General features: G+C 47.1%; 1 protein-coding gene across 1 annotated transcript in view; it reads right to left on the reverse strand.

Annotated features, from left to right (window-relative positions):
- ASMTL (acetylserotonin O-methyltransferase like) overlaps positions 1 to 22136 on the reverse strand; it is a 296820-nt gene that overhangs the window by 245856 nt on the left and 28828 nt on the right. Inside the window, exon 2 of the mRNA XM_085622689.1 lies at positions 21787 to 21923. Coding sequence (XP_085478815.1) covers positions 21787 to 21879 — 93 coding nt within the window. The 5' untranslated portion in view covers positions 21880 to 21923. The remainder of the gene's footprint in view (positions 1 to 21786; positions 21924 to 22136) is intronic.

The following is a 22136-nucleotide window of genomic DNA, read 5'->3' on the forward strand; positions in this document are numbered from 1 at the left end:
CGCGCGGACTGCAGCGCGGGCGAAGCCCGGGACAAGGGTGGTACAGTCTTAGACAGTCCTAGACTGGCCGGGACTGGACTGGGCTCGCCACTCTGCCCGCACAATTATCAAAGCTAGTCGGCTGAAGTAAGACTATACCACCTATTTTATGAAAGTAGTTTTCATGTGATTGTAGTTAGTGCGCACTTATTCTGTTGTTATTTGTTTGTGTCGTATAGCAGTGTTTACTACCAACAGAAAATATGCCTGAGAAAATCGTCTCTGGAACTTTAGATACGTTTAACACCATAGATAACTATCTGGTTCAGGTGGTAAATAAAATAAACCGTGACAGAAGGCAATCGCTAGGTTTGAGTCAATCCCCTGACCTTCACTTAGCAAGCCCCTCCACTAGTGCTCAAATGACTGATACATTATCGCAAGACCCCAGCACGAACATCCCTGACACCTACCCCCTTGACGTCGGAAACCATGATCAAATCATAGAATTGTTGGTTGACCTAGAGACAAACGCAGAGTCTGACCCCGAGTCTCAGGCGGAACTCATAGCAGAGGAATCCTCACCCTCTGTGCCTGTGACTAGGGCGGTGAGAACCTGCAGAAAAAGTCAGCCTAAACGCGGGGGACCACGGTCCGGGAGGAAAAGGGCCGCTTCCCCACCAAAGTCTAAGGAAAAAAAACAAGAGCATGAGGGAGATAACCTTAGACAAATTATAGATGATGATCTATTTGACAGGATAGCGGATATGATAGATCTAAAGATAAAGACTATCATTAAGCTACTGATTGGAAAAATTGATAAGCTTACCGCAGAGGTGAAAAGGTCAGGAGGATTGCAACGTAAGCTAATAGAAGAAATAGAGAATGTAGTAACCATTGTCACTAAACCAGTAGACATTGTGTTGGGAAATAATGGGGGTGATATAGTAGCAGATGAAGGCTTATCAGAGACCATTCCGCCTGGTCAGGCTCCACCAGCTGTACCTAGTCAGGAAGCAGCAAGAGAGGCCCCTATACCCCCATCTACTGCACCAACACTGCCATCCCTAGGGGATAACCCCACACAATTTATAGTGGAAGCTTCACCATTGGTACTGGTACTAGCGAATGTACCCATCTTACCCCCTGGCCAGACTGAATCTATTTCATCTCTGACAAGCAAGGCGTTACACTGGCTGTCAAGCAACATGCAGATGGCACATTATGGGAAAGAGCATTTGGCAGGGGAAATTGTAATGGCAAGGAGGATGACATGGATTGGGAACAGGGAAAAAAAGTTCAAGGGGGACTGTGTAGTGTTAAATTTCTCAAACGCAGACGTGCTCCCAAATGTCCTGTCAAATATATTTCCCCCCCAACGAAGAAGTGGAACTATAATCCCTCTCATCCTAAAATTTTTCTATAGTGAGCAGCAAAACGCGATCCATCCAAATATTCCAAGACCAGGGTGGGTCACAAGAAGTAACAGATGGGGTGGGGATTTTGGACCCATACATAATGACCATGGTATTGGCCCAGCAAATAGATTCGCTGGAGGGCCAGGTGATCATCAGAATGTGTTATTTTCTAAGACCCCTAGATCAAACTGGAATATAATGAATAGGTGGGGAGTAGGGGTGTGCGGAATTTGCGGAAGCGACTTTCGCAAATTATCGCGAAAATGTTAAAAATCTCCGCAAACAAGCGGAAATATCGCGAAGATGCGGAAGTTTTTTTCCGGCATGTTCGCGAGATTTTCTGCATGGTTGCGGGTCGCCAACTTACCCATGTGGTTGCTTGCGGGCGCGGCCATCTTGTTTTCAGTTGTCTCGCGGTGCATGATCGCGAGAAAAAAGACGTGATCGCGCGACGCATGACGTCACTGCGGACGCGAACTGTCGCGAGACAGCGCAAATGGCTAAAACAATACAACATCTCATGGAGAACGCGACCGGATCGGGAAAACTTGTCGGCGAACGCGGGGATTCAGGTAAGGCGATCGCGCGCGCGCGCGAGAAAGTATTATTTTACAGCGCGAGCAAGAACCAAATTATCGCAAAGCTGCGGAATGCGGAAATTTTGACATTTCCGCGCTCTCCGCGGAACGCGGAAATGCCAAATTATCGCAAATTCCGTGAACGGAACAGAAATTTTGCCCAGGCCTAGTGGGGGGCAGGTGTCCCGGTAAATGACCGAAATGACTCCGGGATCTGTGGAAATGGGTTTGGCGCTTGGCCGGTTGATGAGCAGTTTTGGATGCGTCCCAATACCCCATTACCAAGGTGGAATGTAGCAACAAATGGATGGGGATTGGAGGCCCCACCCTATGATTGGGGGTTTGGTACAGTGAATAGGTATGGGGTTTTGGCAAACTTAAATGATTGCGATTGACATATGGGGGGCCCAAATACGTTAAAAAATGGATCAAGGGTCCCATGCATAATAAGCCACACCAAAGATAGGGGCAGAGGTCTTATAGATGGTATAAACATGTTTGAGACAATTAATCTGGAAGGCTGCAAAGCGCAAGTTGCTCCAGAAAGAGAAACCGCTCCCGACCAAATTGTGGGTGTGATCGTTGGTGGTTCCCTTAAGGAGAACGAGAATGTTATTGTTAATGATAATGATATTTTGCATGATCAGTTAAATGTAGTAGAGAGAGTGGGCAACTTATCGGCTAATGGAAGCCCCCACCTACGAGCAGAAGATGGGGTCCCCTTGACCGATTTTGTGGCGAAGAGAACTGTAGAAACATGCAAGATACTATGTTGGAATGTAGCGGGACTTAATTCCAAACGTATTGATAAGGAGTGGTCAAGCTTTGTTGTAAGACATAACATTATTGCCCTCCAGGAAGCCTGGGATACAACTGCTAACTTTTGGTGGGATGGGTTCACTAGCTTCGCCAAGGCAGCTATTCCTAGCCGCAGCGGCAGAGCTAAGGGAGGCCTGTTATTGTTATTCTCTCTAGAATTGAAGGGCTCCCTAAAACAGATTAGTACTGACTCGCACAACATACTTATCGTAGAGAGAGAGATTAACCCCACTAGGAGGTCCTTATACATCAATTTTTATAACTCAGGGAATAGGGACTACAGCGGTAGCAATATCGCCACTTTAGACGCTATATTAAGGTCAGGCAGCCAGATTACTCAGCTTGACACAGAGTATATCCTACTAGGCGATTTTAACATTCATCCATGCACGTTAGCAAGCAGTTTAAGTAACAAGGAATGGGGTGATGGTCCAGAGGGACCTCACTTTGAACATACCACAGAGGGAGAAGAGCTAGAGGACTTCCTGGCAAATTTCAACTTGTACGAACCAGAGGGGGGCCCAAGAATAGCTACCTTCACGGGTACCAATCCCGGAACCATAATTGATTATATTTTCACCACACAAGGTATTCTAAACCAGGTGCTTTCCTACTGCACTGTGTTATCTCACCACAGTGATCATAAGCCTGTCTTACTTGAAGTGGCTTGGGGAGATTACATGGGGCCAAATCCGGGGAAAGTGAGGTCGGACCATACTTTGCGTACCTCTGATCAGGGTAGGAGAGTTAAGTGGGCTAAGGTGGTCCCAGAAAACTTTTATGCTGAGGTTTTCCCGAAAATTAAGGAACAGGTTGAGGTTTGCCAGAATCCTCGTGCCCCGGGTTGTGAAACTATAGGGGCCTTTGACTCGATCTGTGGGCAGGTGTCGCATGATCTCCTGGCTAAACCAAAGAAAGGAGAACCGAATAAGAAGCGCTGGTTCGACACCGCATGTTCAAAAGCACACAGGTCTCTGATGGTAGCTTTGAAAAAAATACCTAGGGTAAGGGGCGAGATTGTTAGATTGAGGAAAACCTATAAGTCAGCTATAAAAATTAGACAAGAAAGCATCAAACGGGAAGCCTGGGAAAATCTCCTATCCGTGGCTGTCCTGAAGGACAGTCGGAAATTTTGGGAAATAATTAAACAACCATTCTTTTCCGACCAAAATAACGAGGCCATGGACTGTGTCATCCCAGATGACAAGTGGTTGAATCATTTTAAAAATGTGTATGGGGTTAATGATCAGGCAACCCAGGATGTGTCGCTGGCCACTTTAGACGCCACTCCTATTCATTTCTATAGCACAGAAGTGGAGAAAGCTAATTTGGCCACAACCAAGCATAAGGCCCCGGGCCCCGACGGGGTGCCAGCCGATTTTTTCATACATGCCCCAAAGTTGTGGGCAGAGGTATTGGCCAATGTCTTTACTGCCGTTAATAGCAACCCTACACCATCTTCCTGGGACATTTCCACCATCGTCCCCATCTTTAAAAAGGGCCAGCGGGACGACCCCAGGTGTTATAGGCCCATATCCCTCTTGGACTCGTCGGTGAAGATCTTAGGCAGAGTCCTTTTGTCCGGGCTGAGGGATAATGTTGAGAGTTGTGGAGGGTTGTCAGAGATCCAGTATGGGTTTAGAGAGAGGAAAGGCACAATCGAACAATGCTCTAACCTACACCTGCTCATATCAAAGTATACGGTGGCCAAGGAGGGGTCCTTGTTTCTAGCATTCATGGACCTCTCCTCGGCCTTCGATTTGGTGAACAGGGCTCAGTTATGGATGACCTTGCTGAAAATGGGGATCGACGAGGCATTGGTAAGCTTTATGGCTTCCCTACACCAGGAGCTTTTTTCGGCCGTACGAGTCACAAATGAGGGTAGGTGCACGTCCCTTTTCAAATCCCTGAGGGGGGTAAGGCAGGGCTGCATATTGGCCCCTCTGCTCTTCACAATTTATATTAACGGTCTGGGTGCACATTTGGAGGAGAAGGAAGTCGACGTTCCGCGTGCGGGAGCAGTTAAGATCCCAGCGCTCCTGTACGCGGACGACGCTGTGCTAATTGCGCGCACGGGTGTTGGCCTTCAACGCCTCTTAAATGCCTTTGGCACATTCATGGAACAGCTTGATTTAAAAATAAATGCTAGTAAATCGCATACCATGGTGGTGGGCCGAGAAAGTAGTAAGAGGAGAACAAAAACCTTTACGTGTAGAGGGGATATGGTTTCTAGAGTTTACACTTTTCCCTACTTAGGGGGTACTTTTTGACCAGAGAGGAACTTGGGGTCCTCAAGTGAGGGCGAAGAGGTTGGCGGTTATTAGATCATCGTCGGCCCTCATGGGCTTTGCGGGCAGGTTAGGTGCCAGGCCCAGGGAAGCGTTGTTAAAAATTTACAAGAGTAAACCCGTCGCCGTTGCGTTATATGGTTCACCAATTTGGGGCTATGTAAACGTGGAACCAATCCAGAGAGCGGAGAACAGATTTATACGGACACTCCTCTCTGTGCCGCAGTCAACACCAACTTACTCAATACACTTGGAGGTGGGCCTAGATTTCCTTACTGATGGGTTGAATATGGCTCCCCTGATCTTTTGGTTAAAGACGTGGCTTAATGAAGACCTTCCACTGAACCATAAGATCATGTCCGACGTCTTGTCCCTAGACCATTGTAAAAAGATCCCCTGGCTGGCCTATCTGTTGAAGGTATTCTCAGATTTGGGACGACCAGAGCTCTTTACTTCCCCCCAAGATATCAAGGTCCAAGACATCGATCTTGTCAAAAAGCATTTTATGGGGAGGGCAAGAGCACTTCGTGAAGAAAGGGAATTAGTGAAACCATCAGTAAGGGGCCATTACTTACTCGTTAATTCATTTTCTTTAGCACCGTATCTTGGTTTTGTTACAATTCCATTCCATAAGTTTATTTTAACCAAGTTCAGGTTTAATTTGTTACATTTTTATTTAGGCACTTTTAAAACATGGGAAAAAACAGAAATAGCCTCACCCTGCAGTTGCGATCATTTGTCACCCCAAGACACCATGCATTTTGTTATGTTTTGTGGGTTTTATTTAGAGCCAAGGAAAAAATATCGGGTATCAGCTTTGAAGGAGGCGGGCTTCACACAAGTGAGACCGGCTCTGCTCTTCTTGCAATCATTGCCCAACATACATATTACCTTTTGTATAGCCAATTTCTTGGTAGCTGCAGTTAGGATGAAAAAACACACCCATTAGATCCATCGTTATTCCTTTTTAACTTTTGTATGCCTAGATTTGTTTTAACGTAAATTATTTTATTGTCATATTTTAACACGTATGAAATGTTCCTAACTCTTTGTATGAAATGTTTTTTTAATCTCTTTGTATGACTTTAATTGAGTCGAATAAAGATATTTTGACTGACTGACTGACTATAGGTTACAAGTAAAGTTCCCACCTCTGACAATAGACATGTGATTCGGTCTAAATCCAGTTCTGAACCACTCACTCTGTTTATTGATCATGTGGGTGGTTGTGCACAGACACAGTAAAACATTAATATAGACAGCCCTTCCATGTGGGCCATACACAATGTCATTTTTGTGGTCCATGGTGACTCAACAGAGTATCATGGAAGGCAACAGAAAAAAAGAAACATGTTTTTTAGAACCACAAGCAGCAACAGAGGGCAAAGGACAGACGATTGAGGAAGAAGACCTGGAATCCACTATAACGATAAATACTCTCCATGCAGAAAGCTAGCAAAAGGGAGGATTTAGCACACTTTGCTTTGCCACCTGGGCAAGTGTTATCAATTTTGACAAATGTCATATGTTGGCTGGAGACCTAGTGAGAAGGTACAAAGGAAGCCTTGAAAATAAAGTAGAATTCCAAGACTGTGCAGCCGGTAGTATGTTGAATCAGGGAGAGTGATGCGAGATGCTGGACAATTTAAGGAAGATGGGCCAGCTCAGGGTTCACTGGAGTCTTAGCAATGCTTAACGCAGATTAACTCGTCTCAGCAATGGAGATGACAGTGAAAGACTTCATCGTGTTCCCAAGATGAGATGGTCATTAGGTGGTTAGAAGGGCATATTCTCCTCATGTGAAAGGGAACAAGCATTAAAAATGCAATAGGTCTCGCCTTTTATTAAGTTAAAGCCATTTGCTTAGCTATACAATACCATTAGCAAAGCAAATGGCTTTAACTTAATCAAAGGCGAGACATATTGCATTTTCAATGCTTGTTTTTTTCTTAGGCACGCGGAGATTAAATGATTTGCCCAGAATCACAGGATGTTGAGCGTCGTAGCCGAGACTCGAACCCGGTTCCCCAGCTTCGCCTGCTCTAGCCGCAAGGCTACATCCTTTCCTGAAGCATTCCACCCGTGTTTTTTTGTTCTCAATGTTCTTTTTTTTGCATATTTATATAGCGCGAACTCGACCCGAAGGTATTGGAGCGCTTTACATGAGCGCCGTATTTACATTACACATTCAGGCAAGGGGAGATTAAGTGATTTGCCCAGAATCACAGGATGTGGACGCGACCTCGAGGCTCGAACCCTGGTTTCCTGCACCAAAGTCGGCAGTTTAAGCCGACGGACCACATCCTATCCCTTTCTCTCTCCCTTCTGCCCCGTCAGTGCCACAGACACTCCTGGCACCTCCTGTACTCACCCCTCCCCCCGTTTGTATTCACAGTGGTCGGAGCCCGTTCTGTGAGAGGCAGGTGGTCTGCTGTACACACAGTGTGGTCTGGACACGTGTGCAGCATCCACCTGGCCAGGGCTGTCACGTGCATGCAGGGCTATGGGGGCTGCCCCCACAGCCCCTTCTTTCTGGAACCTCCATAGTGAGTGAAAAGCCGTGTGATGAGCAGGGGGTCTCCCAAGCCTTATCATGCCACCTGTGGCAGCTTCCGTGGACCATAGGGGCGGGGCTATGGAAAGGGAAACACATGACCGAGCCACCCCTCCCCCCACCTCATGAAGTGGTATGTCCTGGGTTACTGTAAGGGCAGGGGTCACCTGTCACTCCCGGCATCTCTAGGAATGAAGTTACTGTAAACTCTGCGCGCCAGGTAGCTCCCACTTATGCCTGCATGCAGCCTCAGTGAGCTTTGGCGGACACTGGGTAGGGCTCCTCCTCAGTCCCACCCCTAAAGTAGTGTAGTGACCACTCCATGTAAACGCTGTGTCTCGAGGAACTCCCTCTCCCATTTGTGTGTGCTGTGCCATAAAGAGCGTTGGCAGCCAAGCCGTTCCCCGTCACCCTCTGTGTCAGTGTAACTGTAGAGTTGCCCGTGTGTGAGGACACTACAGCGTGATGGGGCCTACCACTGGTGTGCCACGTGGGGCTTACGGCGGGGAGTAAAGCATACACATGAGGCAGGTGTGCAAGTCTGGGCCGGAAGGTCCCGAGCGACCTCCGCCCTTTTATTTATAGTCTCTCTGGCCACGCCTGGCCAGAGAGTGATACATAGTGTGTGTGTGCTTCCTGGGGTCGTCAGCTCTCGCAACAACTAGACCGCTACATCCCATTCCAAATCAGTTCTTTTCTTTTCCGGCCAGCCTGTGCACTCCATGGTAAGTCAGTGAGCTGGCTGTTTGGTCGCGGATTGGGACGCAGGTTGTATCTGTGTTGCACGGTGCTCATTCTTCTGGTAGGACTACCGGTTCCAGGTTCACCGGTTAGCCTTGGCACCGCAGCCTCTTCTTCTTCTCTTGTGGATTGTGATCCTTGTTTTGTTTCGTCGGGGCAAGTCATACCTGAGTCATGCAGGGTCATGTCTGCGCTCGGCGCATCTCTTGACGCCTGACGTTCTTGTTCTTCCTCCGGAACTTATTTGAACCAAGAAATGTTTCTGGTAACAACTTCTCCATTCCGCTCCACCGTTACTGACGTACCTCTGACTTCCTGCACCAGCCATGATCCAACTTCGTAGGGTGTTCGGAACTTCCCTCCATTCCTTCGATTTCTTATTGGGACCCTGCAGCCCGGCCTCAGAGTCCGGCTCTTTGCTCTCCTTCGGTGGCTTGCCTTCTCATTGGTCATGGCTCTGCGGTGCTGCGTCGCTGACGCGTCGTACGGCTCTGGCTCCCAGTTGTCAGACACTGGAAAACTGTCTCGCCGAGGTCCGGCTAGCATTAATGACCAAGGTGTTCTTTGGGTGGTGCAGTGTGGTGTGCTGCGATACATTCGCAGAAACTTTTGAAGCTCTACTTCCGGATCAATTTGTTCCGCAACAGCTATGCGCAGGATTTTGTTAATGGTCCGCATAAATCGCTCGGCCTCGCCATTAGCTTGAGGCCATTGAGGGGTTATGCGGTGGTGTTTTATTCCAAGTCTGGATAGAAATTCCTTAAAATTCACTACCTTGGAAGGGGGGTCCATTGTCTGTCTTGACCGATTGCGGTAGGCCAAACAGTGCAAATACTTTTAGGAGAGCTGGGGCTAAGTGATTAAACGCTGTGGATGGCAGTATTTCCACACAGGGGTATTTTGAATAGCTGTCCACTAGTACCGCGGTGACTCTCCCGTCCGGGAAACTCCCAAAATCTAAACTCACCCTCACCCAGGGTGCAGGTGCAGGATCTTCTGTGATCACCGGGGCTGGCGCTTCTGCGTTTCCGGTCAGTTGGCATGCCTGGCAGTTTCTGACCGTTCTGTCCACGGCTTCTTCTAGCCCGGGGAACCATAGCTTCTCCCGCAATCGGGATTTCATTCTTCCGGTCCCCTGGTGACCTTCGTGTGCTAGGACAGTGATTCGGTCGTGCAGGCTCTGCGGGATAACAATCTGGGACCCTCGTAGCAGGACTCCATCTTCTGTCGTGCTCAGCTCATCCCGTACTCTCCACATTTTCCCCAGCCGTGTTCTTTCGGCCTCATTCCACCCTTAGCCGATGCTGAGAAAACCATCCCATGACCCTCTTGTTATCGCGTCTACTGTTCTTTTGAGGACCATGTCCGATTCCATATGTGACGTTACTTCCTCTCTTGACACTGCCTGCGGGCAGGCCCATTGCGATATCATGCTTACGAACTCTTCGGTTCTCCGTTCTTGCTTCATATCTGAACCCTCCTGGTGCGCCGGGTGTCAAGATAGGAAATCGGCTGGGTTTTTGGCGCCAGGGCGGTAAACTAGTTCCATCTGGTAATGTTGAAGTTGTATAGCCCATCGTCCAATCCGCGGGGAAGGATGTGGTGCAGTTCCTCGGAACAGTGGTAAGAGTGGTTGGTGGTCTGTCACCACTCGGAACGAGTGTCCACTTATGTACAAGTGAAAATGGTTGCAGGCCCATTTGATTGCGAGGGCCTCTCGCTCAATTTGCGAGTACCTGGCTTCAGTCGCTGTGAGCGCTTTGCTGGCGAATGCTAGGGGTGCCCAGGTTCCTAGTTCTGTTTCTTGGGTCAGTACCACCCCCAGTCCCACGGGACTAGCATCCACTATCAGTTCTGTCTGCCGGTTGACGTCGAAGTACGCCATCGTTGTACTGGCTAGCAAAGCTGACTTGATTTTTTGAAAAGCCTCTTCTTCCCTGTGCCCCATTGCCACCCGGCGTCTTTCTTTGTTAGCTGGCGCAGGGGTTCAGCTATCGTTGCTAAATTTGGGATGAATCTCCCACAGTACGTTGCCATGCCCATGAAGCTCCTCACCTCCGACGAGGTGCTCGGCGCTGGCGCTAGTTGAATGGCCTCCGATTTCTTCGGGTCAACTTTCACTCCCTCAGGACCAAACACATATCCAAAGAATTCGATGGAGCCCTGGAAGAATTGGCACTTCTCCTTGTGCAGTGTCACCCCATGTTCAGCCAGCCGTTTGAGGGTTGCCTTTAGTCGGCGGTGATGTTCTTCTAGTGTCGCTGAGTGTATCAGGATGTCGTCACTCACATTCATGACTCCTTGCAACCCCGTTAGCACTTCTTTTACTGCATTCTGGAATATCTCCGCAGCGGAAGATATTCCAAAGTTCAAACGCCTGTACCTCCGCAGGCCCAGGTGTGTCGAGAACGTAGTTATATACCTGCTGTCTTTATCCAGTTTTAGTTGATGGTATCCAGCGTTCAAGTCTAGCTTGGAAAACCATTGTGCACCGTTCAGATCAGCGAGGATATCATCAACTGTGGGCGTCAGGTGTCGCTCCCTCTTGATGGCTTGGTTCGGCATCCTCATGTGGATACATATTCGGATCTTCCCCGGTTGGCGGGGTTTCTCTGCGATCACCATTGGGGACACACACGGGGTCGGCCCGACACTTTTTCTATGACACCTTGTTGCTCGAGCTTCACTAGTTCTTGTTCTACTAGTGGTCTCAAATGGAAAGGTATTCTCCTGTGTCGTAATGCTATCGGCTTTACTGCAGTGTCAATGTGTAATTTAATGGGAGGTCTTTTTATGGTGCCTAGACCTTGAAACAGTTGTGGAAACTGTGCTAAGATGTCTTCTGTTTGTGTCGTCTTCACCGCGTTGGCGAATGTGACTAACGAGAGGTCTTTGGCCGTGTGGCTCCCGAGCAAAATGTCGGCTTCCTTGTCTACCACGTGGAACGTCGTGGTGACCTCATGGTCTTCCGATTGGACGGTTACTAGTATCTTTCCTTTTAGCGGGAGCGGAACCTGGCTCCCGTATGTGAGGATTTTCACCTTTGATGGCGTCAGCTGAGGTTTGGATGTGAGTGCCTGATAATGTTGGTAGCCCATTACATTGACGGATGCTCCCGTGTCTATTAGGGCAGTGACAGGTGTCCCAGCTATCTTGACCTCACAGGTTGGCTGTGGGCGACGTTGTTTCTTCAAATCGTTCACAAACGACACGAAATGGCACTCTTCTTCTTCTGATGACGAATCTTCCACGTATTGCCGGTGCACCGGCCGTGAGCTGTGTGTCTTTGCTTGAGCTGAATCGTCAATCGATAGTTGTTTCACCTGCCTGTATGGTACCTTCCTTCCTGAGACTCCTTTCGGCCTTGCCCCTCCTCTGCACACGCTCGAGGAATGATTGGGGATGCCACACTTGGTACACATCTTTCCTCGTGCTGGGCAACTGTCTTGTGGGTGTTCTTCTTTTCCACAGTACCCACACTGCGATCTTCGTGGCGTCTGGGTGGGCCACCTTCCACGGGCCCCGCGCGGCATCGTGCGTAGCACATCGGCTCTCTCTGTCTTGACCGTTACTGTCTGCTCTGCTGCAGTATGAAGGGCCGCTTCCATCGCAGACGCCCGGACATCCAACAGCTCGTGTGAGCGTGCCAAGATAAGGATATCTTCTAGTGAAATGCGAGGTTGGCGGAGGATCAGGGTTCTCAGGGTTTTGTTTCGGCATCCTTGAATTAACTGCGCATGTGCTTCCTTCACTGGGTCATCCTCTGTGCATGTGCTAGCCAGTTTTTGAAGACGGGCGTGAAACGCATCCATGGATTCGCCGTCTCGCTGACGTGCTTGTCGTAATTTGAACCGCTCATAGTCTGGGTTCAGCTGAGGATCGAAGTGTGCGTTAAAAGCTCTGACAGCTGCATCATAGTCTGTTGCTGGCCCTGTGTTTGGTAGGTGTGCAAACAGTTTGTAGATTTCATCTCCCGCGAAGTGTAATAGAAGCGATCGTTTGACTTTGTCGTCGGTTTCCCTTGTGGCTATGAAATAGTTATCGAGGTGGCTCAGCCACACCTTCCATCTTGGAGACGCTGTTGCGGGGTCAATTAGTTCACTGAATGGGGGCAACGCGCTCACTTGCGAGTGTGTTGGTGTCGCTAGCGGTGCTGGTGCCACTGGTTGGTGGCTTGGCCCTGCCGCTGCTTGGTCCACCATGTTGACTGTTTATGTGTAGCTCAACTTGCACTGACTGTGGTATTTGCAGTTACCAATGCTTGATTCGCCCGGTGCGTGAGGGGCGAGCCGTGCTATTCCCCTTCGTGCTGCCTGCCAACAATTATGCTGCATGCACTCCTTCGCTTGCTGGGTGAGCCTCACTGGGAGCGTCCGTACTGTAGGCCTGTTGTGGTTGCCAATGCTTATTGGTGCAGATGCACAGGACTGGAGGACTATATCTGCCCCTGCAGGCCATACACTTCCCATGTGCCATCCAATGCTGGTTGGGTCATTGCGTTCCTGTGGCTGCCAGAATCTCCCCTGAATCACGCAGCTCGCATGCTCATCAGCGTATGGGACCGCCCCCTGGCTTACCGGCAGTTCGCCGTCATCGTGAGACAGACGCCAGGCTCGCGCTGACCTTCTCCGCCGGAACACGCGGCGTCCAGCACGCGCGATGACGTCCGCCGGATCTGGGCAGCCACCGCCTGGAAGCAGGATGCGATGCGGGTTCCCCGGAGTGCTGCTGGGTCAGCGCCGGAGCATACAGCCCTCGGTGTCCACGCGCGGCCCTGGAGGGGCTGTGCCACCGTGCGGGGAATCGACGATGCAGGTATGGGCCCACCCTCGTCGCCAGTGTAGAGTTGCCCGTGTGTGAGGGCACTACAGCGTGATGGGGCCTACCACTGGTGTGCCACGTGGGGCTTACGGCGGGGAGTAAAGCATACACATGAGGCAGGTGTGCTAGTCTGGGCCGGAAGGTCCCAAGCGACCTCCGCCCTTTTATTTATAGTCTCTCTGGCCACGCCTGGCCAGAGAGTAATACATAGTGTGTGTGTGCTTCCTGGGGTCGTCAGCTCTCGCAACAACTAGACCGCTACAGTAACCTCTTACTATAAACTGCCATGGTGCAAATTTGTAGTGCAAAGCTGCACAGCAGCCAAAGTTTCTGCACCGCATTATTCTAGGGGGAGAGAGCAGGGTAGAGTTGTATCTTCTAAGATCTCTCTCCCACAGCTGGGGCACAACCAGGGTGCCCAACGCCAAGCACGTACCTTTGCACCACAGTGCACAATAGTGCAATGGTGTGAGGCGCGTAAGGGCCACTGCACACAATAATATGCCTAGGAAAACTTTAAAGCTTTTCACACATTGGATGTATTGTACAGTGCCGCACACATGCAATAATTAAAAGGTTTCACTAATTTAACAACAACAACGGTGTGTAGTGAATCTTCTATTATGATGCTGGCATTTGTGTAGCGCACAGTCTCGCATTAGTGTGCCTCACAGCGCTCTCGGCTCTCTGGGATGCCTTTCCACAGAGTTCCAAGGTTCCCACCATGGACTGGAGTTTAGGAGGTCCAGGGATGATATGTTGCATGTATTGTGCCCTAACCCCTCGCTAGATTGGGTGCCAAAGAATGATGTGATTAATTTAATTACCTAGCTGCATGAGCGCTATAAAAGATGTGTGGCCAAGACGGAAGGTGGGACCGCGTCAGTAAAGAGCTAGAAATCTAGTACAATTGCTCAGAATTTTCCAGAAATTTCTAAAACTGCCACAACCCCTCTAAACAAAACAGAAGGTTCCCTAACCTGGCAATGATATGAAAAAATTAAAATCCTTACCCTTCCATTAGTGTTGCGAAGTGACTTAGGAGACCTTGGGCGCTATATGAAACTGCCAAATAAATAGATACAGATTCCATTGAGTAATTTCCATAAACTTTTTATATATGGACAGGACAAGAGGACGCTAAATGGATTAGGTATGGTAACGTTTAATAGTAAGCTGTATTTTGATAGAGCTGACTAGTGTCCATGTTAGCCAGTCTTCTAAACAGCAGGTATGGTTTTTACCTAACGGCACTCATTTTATCAGTTTCTGGTGGCTAAAACTTTGAGTGGACGTGCCAGGATTTTAAACTGTTACCTTTCGGTTACACACTTCTGCAGGTGAAACTTAAACTTTCGTAGCGACAACAAAATTAACTTCCCTTTTGCGCTTAAACAGCAAAAATATGCATTGCCGCAGTCACTGTAGTCTTGTCAGCCTGAGGGGGATGAACTGCCAACCCACCCTAACCTTGTTCTGAGCCTCCATGGGCTACCCAATGATCACTGCAGTTGGCGCTCAACTCGCTGAGTTGTCTAGCAGCCTAAAAAACCGGGTTCTGAGCCATGTCAGATCTTCAGACGTCACGCAGATGTACACAAAACACCCCTTGATCGGGTACCTATGTTTCGAGTAGACAGACATTCTCCACACAACAACCCCCAAGATGCACTCAGACCAAAGATGCCCAGAGCACACAACGTCACGAAGCACAAGCCCCCGGGATGCCCAGAGCACACAAAGTCGCGAAGCACGCAGCCCCAGGGATACAGAGAGCACACAGCCCCCGGGATGTACAGAGCACACAGCTGGTGTCAGGCTTACCATGGTGCCATGAGTCCACGCAGGCCGTGTTACAGAGACCCATTTCCATGGACTGAATGGGGAGCCGTGTCCCGCGCCCGTCAGCCACACGCCAGCCAATCACCGCTCCGGCTTTGTGTGTACAGAGAGACAAAGTGAATCTCGCCTTTTCACCGGAAGTTACTTTTTTGTCGAGCGTGGAATCGAGTGTTCAAGGCAACATTCACTGGATCACGTCACCAGTTTACAAAATATAATAAGAGGCAGACACAGGAGCGAGGGAGGGGTCGAGACGTTGACAGGAAATCAACCTGAAGGGTGATTGACAACCAGAGGTCACCCACCCAAAACGAGGAAAAGTAGAATCAGGATCCCAGCCAGCGTTTTCATTTCTAAGGAAAAATACGCATTTTGGCTGTTGGTCCTTGCACCTGTCTACAGCTACAGACTGAGCAGCAGTGTTCCATTCAAACCACAAGCTTCCTTTGAACACGCCAGAAGCCGCCTATCAACTAACACCCAGTAAACATACAAAGAGAAGCCATCTTTTGCAGTCTTTGATTCAAGGGGAGGTGAGTAATAACAAGCATCCATCTCTTGTCTTTATGGGGCCATATGTTTGAAACACATGGCCCCATAAAGAGAAGAAACCTTTTACCACACACGTAAGTCAAGCGAGCCAGTCCAACTGGGACGACTCTAAAAGAGAAAAGTGTACGTCACTGGAAGCTCTTTTCCAATGGCTGGCCACCGTTTACCATAAACGGTGACGTCAGCCAATGGAAAAGAGGGGCGGGGCTTAAACCCCGCTAGTGAAAGCTACCCAAAAACATAAAATCTCGCCAGCGAGACTGCGCATGTCTGCGCAGCCTACGCTAGCCGAGACCTAAAAAGGGCTCACCCAAATTGGACGGAAACGTGATTATGGTCTTAGCCTTCGTTGACATTTGTGAAAAAAGGCTGAGAGTGCAATGCACAGCGAAATAGATTGTGCACAAGACAAGCATTTGCAATGCAATAGGTCTCGAATGTACACCAGTTTGAGCTATTGACATTTTAAATGACAATGCCTTTTATTTTTGTTATCGTTTTTAAAACATAAATAAAAGGCATTGTCATTTACAATGCCAATAGCTTAAACTCTCGTATTCTGAACACCTAGGTATTCTATATATCTGCAGTGATAGTGATCTCACACCTTTATCTGCGTTGATAGTGATCTCACACCTATATCTGCAGTGACAGAGATCTCAAACCTATATCTGCGATGATAGTGATCTCACACCAATATCTGCAGTGATAGTGATGTCACACCTATATCTGCAGTGATAGTAATCTCACACCAATATCTGCAGTGATAGTGATCTCACACCTATATCTGCAGTGATAGTAATCTCACACCAATATCTACAGTGATCGTGATCTCACACCTATATCTGCAGTGATAGTAATCTCACACCTATATCTGAAGTAATGGTGATCTCACACCTTTATCTGCAGTGATAGTAATCTCACACCTATATCTGAAGTAATGGTGATCTCACACCTATATATCTGCAGTGATTGTGATCTCACACCTATATCTGCAGGGATAGTGATCTCACACCTATATCTGCGGTGATGGCGATTTGACACCTATACGTGCAGTGACGTTGATCTCATACCTATATCTGCAGTAATTGTGTTTAAAGCTGCTTTTGATCAGAGCCCCGGCACCACTTTTGTTACAAATTAAGCCCTATAAAAGCGGATGTAACAAAACCACCTGCTGCGTATAGAATGTGTGGAAGAGTACAGCTACCTGAGCAAACGTGCATTGTATACGAAGTTTTCTTTAGAATAATTAGATCCACGAGTGGTGATAGTTTATAGCTTTTGTGCAAGTAAACTTGAAATTATTTTCCAATAATCACAAGGTAACTTACAGACAAAAGACAGCAACTACATGGTGCCTAAAACACGGAAACAGACATTTAATGTAGGCCACCGACTATGCACAAGCAAATTATTACAATGCCATTTTCAAAGCACTGCAAATGTCAGGAAAAGTCAACAGTATTCCCACTAGGTCTTGCATTTAATGATGACGCAATACACATTTACATGGCACTCGTGAGCTTATTCCTCACCCTGATGCAGGTTCGCGACAGGCACAAAGTTCTCTTTTGCCTTAGGAGAATGTTCTTCAATCTCCTCGACTGTCTTAATATACAGATGAAGACCCCCTTTCCATTCTATATAGCATGCCTGGCTTGAAGGCCTTACGGCGTTTTGTGAAATAAAAGGAGTGCATCTTTTATTGGTCTCCTGACGTTTGACTGACTCTGCCCCAGCAGAACGGCCTTTGAAAGCCACCAGCCTGTGTAGTTATGGGCCAGTCCACTTCTGCTTGTGTGTTTCATACATTATACTAACACACATATTTTGAAAGGTGACAGAGACACAGCGAGACAGTGTGCGTGCAAGAGCACAAGCAGGGCACACGTGCACCACTCGCCCTGTCCAATCTGTACTGTTACCATGAGCACTTCATATACAATCTTATTAACATTTATACAGCTGGTTTTCATAATGACAAATTATTTGGAGCCTCACTGCCGTCAAAACGGACAGTATTATTTTGGAGCGGAGCGGTGCGCAATTATTCAGCACTTTCTAAGCAGGTGATAAGAAAGTACAAATGCTAAACCGTATTAACGTTTAAATAAAACACCAAAACTTTAAACGTTCCAGTTTAAAGGAAGCACAAAGAAACCAGTTTTCCCACAGCTCTTGCAAACAGCCACAGAGAGAGATAGCTCGGTGGGTTGGCTAAACGCAGCAGAGATGCGAAATACTGCAGGGCAACTCAGTTCAGCATCCTCCCGAGACCAGAAAGAAATAGTGGTTATTCAGCCGCATACTGAATATATAACGTGCCAAAATACAATTCTAATTGTGGCGTGGCCTGTACAGCTCCTCCGGCCTTTGTAATAAAGCTAAGAAAGGTAACCCCCGGCACCACTTTTGGTACAAATCGTTCCCGTTTACAGGAAGCCAAATTTAACACAGCACTGGCAAACAGCCACGGAGATAGCTCGGTGGGTTGGCTAAATGCAGCAGAGATGCGAAATATTGCAGGGACAACTCAGTTCCTCATCCTCCCGAGAAAAGAAAGAAATAGTGGTTGGTCAGCTGCATAGTAAATATAACATGTGCCAAAATACAATTCTATTTGTGGCGTGGCCTGTACAGCTCCTCCGGGCTTTGTAATGAAGTTAAGAAAGGTTAGCCCCTGCACCTCTTCTGGTACAAATTAAGCACTATAAAAGCGGCAGTAACCAAACATCAATCTGCTCATAGAATGTGCGGAATATCATTAAATGGATATTGCTATACTGTTACCATGAGCACTTCATATACAATCTTATTAACATATATACAGCTGATTTTCATAATAATTTATATGAAGCCTCACTGCCATCAAAACGGATGGTATAATTTTAGAGCGATCAGTGCACAATTATTAAGCACTTCTTTTTTTAATTGTTTTTATTAACATTTTTATATAGTGTATACAATCAACATAGTCTGTTGCAGGCAGCACCAAGGTCGGACCTTAGACGTTAGTACATTGCTAGTGCTTACCCACTTGGTGATATGGCTTGATAGAAGAAGGAGATGAAAGGCGGAAAAGGACAGCAAAGTAGGAAAGGAGAGGAGAAAGGGATAGGATAGCCCATTAGAGAGGTATACAATCAAGGCAAGATCCTTAGCGTTCTATAGGTCAAACTGCATATCAATTGTCCATGGCTAAGCAGGTGATAGGAAAGTACAAATGCTAAACAGTATTAACGTTTAAATAAAACTCCATGGCTAAATGCAGCAGAGATGCGAAATACTGCAGGGACAACTCAGTTCCTCATCCTCCCGAGACCAGAAAGAAATAGTGGTTCGTCAGCCGCAAACTAAATATATAACATGTGCCAAAATACAATTGCATTTGTGGCGTGGCCTGTACAGGAACATGTGCCAAAATACAATTGCATTTGTGGCGTGGCCTGTACAGCTCCTTCGGGCTTTGTAATAAAGCTAAGAAAGGTAACCCCAAGCACCACTTTCGGTACAAATCGTTCCTGTTTAAAGGGAGCACAGAGAAACCACATTTTACACAGCACTTTCATTAGCCACAGAGAGAGAGAGATAGCTCGGGGGTTGGCTAAGCGCCCCTTCCCTGCCAGACCTCACATAATAAGCTCCCAGTGACTCTTTCTACAGCTGCTGCCCATTTGGTGGGGGTCTGCAGCTCACACCCCGTAAAGCTCTCAAAGGCACCCTCTGCTTTACTGCCCAACTGAAACCGAAGTAAGGCTGGAGACAATACCAGTGAAACACTCAACACCATGCGCATCACAGAAATTCTCTTGAGTGTGTTATGAAACATTCAACATCATGCGCATCAAAGAAATGCTCGAGTGTGTTATGTAACACTCAACACCATGTGCATCACAGAAATGCTCTCGAGTGTGTTATGAAACATTCAACACCATGCGCATCACAGAAATGCTCGAGTGTGTTATGAAACATTCAACACCATGCGCATCGCAAAAATGCTCTCCAGTGTGATATTAAATTACAAAGAATAACATTAACACGGCACTGGCAACACTCAAATGCTTAATAACGCAATGATCAAGGCAGGAAGCATCAATTAACAAGGAGAAGAGGCGGGTAGCGGTGGGGGACAACAAAAGTGGGTAAAAGTAGGGGTGATGACAGTGGGGGCACAACAGACGTGCATCAAACACTGCAATACAGAAGAAAAAGCAAACCACGGAAAAAAAGGAGTTCCAAGACAAACACTTCATTCCACTAGCAGCATGTATACTGTAGTTAGGCGGTGCTGCATAGGCATTCCCAAAGAAATAGAGGACAAACTACAAAGTGCTTTGACCTGTGAAAACAAAGAAATTAAAGCAGACAAGCGAAGAAACCAATTAAAAGCAAAGAGGGTGGAGTAGGTAGAGTTTCAACAAATATACAGATTACTTCATATCTCGGAGAGACAGCGCATGCGCTGCCTAGGCAAGACCTAAAAAACAGTTTTCTCTTTCCATACGTGTGCATCGACAAACTAGCCAGGAAGAAATAATTGCTGGCAGTCTAGTAGAAGCTGCTAGCCAGGTATGTTGAAGCATCAGTGGTTTTCCTATACAAGTAAAACTGACTTTTAAATAGAAATTATATATTTTTCCAGAGAGTGAGGCAGCCAGGTCTTTCCTACAGTGATTAGTAGTGGTGGTGAGTAAGGAATGACGTTGCTGCCGAACACTTCCTCTGTACCTGGGCATTCTGCCTTGGAGATGGGTTAGATGTCGATATCAAGTGATCATGGTAGTATCTTCTCTATGGTAAAGGACTGGGGTTCTCAGGCTTGAATTTCAGGCAATAATGATGCTTTCTATGCTGATCTGTGTCTCTCTGCTGTCCAGCTTTTCCTACGGTAGCTGTTGGGCATCTCCATTGTTGAGCTTCATATAGGTTATTTGTAAATTGAAAAGTAGCTGGGGTTTTCTAATGTGATTAGCGGTTTCAATAGTTACTAGTAAATTCCTCAATGTTGCTTACTGTCTATCCTCCACCAGTCCTTGCTTTCAAGAAAACATATTTAACCCCAATTACTTTTATGCATACATTTTTAAGAAAACCAAATAACAGGCTCATGTTAACAAGCTCTCCCTTTCCTCAACTGTCCCATCTTCCATCTACTTATCCTCCTCCAATCGGAGTTAAGATCTGCCGATCCCAAGATGGTGCATTACTGAATTAGCCCTGGCATTTGGGGACTCGCCACTCAAGATGAAGGCACAGGACTCTCAGACCTTTGGGACATGTGAGGGGTGAGATATTATAGCCTTATAACCCGCCGTAGCGGGCTATACCTGCTATTAAAGGCCCGCTCCCCCGTTAAAGGCCCGAGCCAAAGGCGAGGGACTTTAACAAGGGACGGGACTTTAATAGCCGGTATAGACCTGCTACGAAGGTCTATAAGGCTATTAGAACATTCTGCCACTGGAGGGCAGAATGTTCTAACAAATTAAACAAAGGCTTCTCGAGAGGCCTTTCTAAAACATTGGAATGTTGCTCCGCGGGCCTTTACCGGCCGGTAGAAGCAGCGAACACTCCATTGTCTTCAATGGAGCTCCCAACATTCCAATGTTCTAATAACTATTAGATAATATCATTGTTTTTCATTCGGCTAATCATAATGCCCTTCTTTGATTTCAAAGGACTGTAAACAGGTGCTATTATTAAGCGATGTAATGCTACTCAACTACGGTTGGATGATAAATTAAAGTGGCTTACACCTGCAGATCACAGATGCCAATGGCAGCTTTTAGCTTATTAAGCTCTTTTACAACCATATTAGGGACATGGGGTTCACATTTCAAGAAATGTGTTGAAAGCATTTTTCCTGTCTAGGATTTTTTCCAACATGAATAGCTGCAAGTCTGGTGTGCTCATCGAGTATTGGGGGTATTTTCTCTAAGCCCAAACAGCCTACACTGATATGCTTACAAGCCACATAATTTGCCTTATAATGTTCTGTTTTTGGAGTTTAATGGGTGGACTTTCCTGACTGGTAATCCAGCTCTCACTTAGAAGAAGTGTCTTTTGCTCTCTCGTAGCACTAATATACATACGAATGAATTCACAAACTATGCAACAATTAGCTAAGCAGGCACACTGTCAGCTTTGCCAAATACTTTCGAGACCTCAAGAGTGGAAAGATGATCTTTATTTACCACATTGGTAAGGATGTCTTGACGCCGGGGAGATCCGCTGGCCAACACCACCCGTTTGCCTGCTAGCTTGGAGATGACTGGATTAAGCAGCATGGCTATGGAAAAAGCTGTCTGCAGCTGGCACTCACAGGGAAATCCTATAAATACATATAAAAGACAAATTACTTTTTATAAATAAGATTTTTTAAACAGTATTGCTTGTGCCTACTTTCTCGGCAACTGCAAAAAATTTACTGACAACTGGAACATTATAGAGGAAACAGATTCTAATTCTAGATAAATAATGCTTTAACTAGTAACAAACCACAGACATCTTAAAAACTTACCAAAATAATAGATGTTACTATTGC

The sequence above is a fragment of the Triturus cristatus genome, chromosome 8 (genome assembly GCF_964204655.1).
Source record: "Triturus cristatus chromosome 8, aTriCri1.1, whole genome shotgun sequence".
Lineage (NCBI taxonomy): Eukaryota > Metazoa > Chordata > Amphibia > Caudata > Salamandridae > Triturus > Triturus cristatus.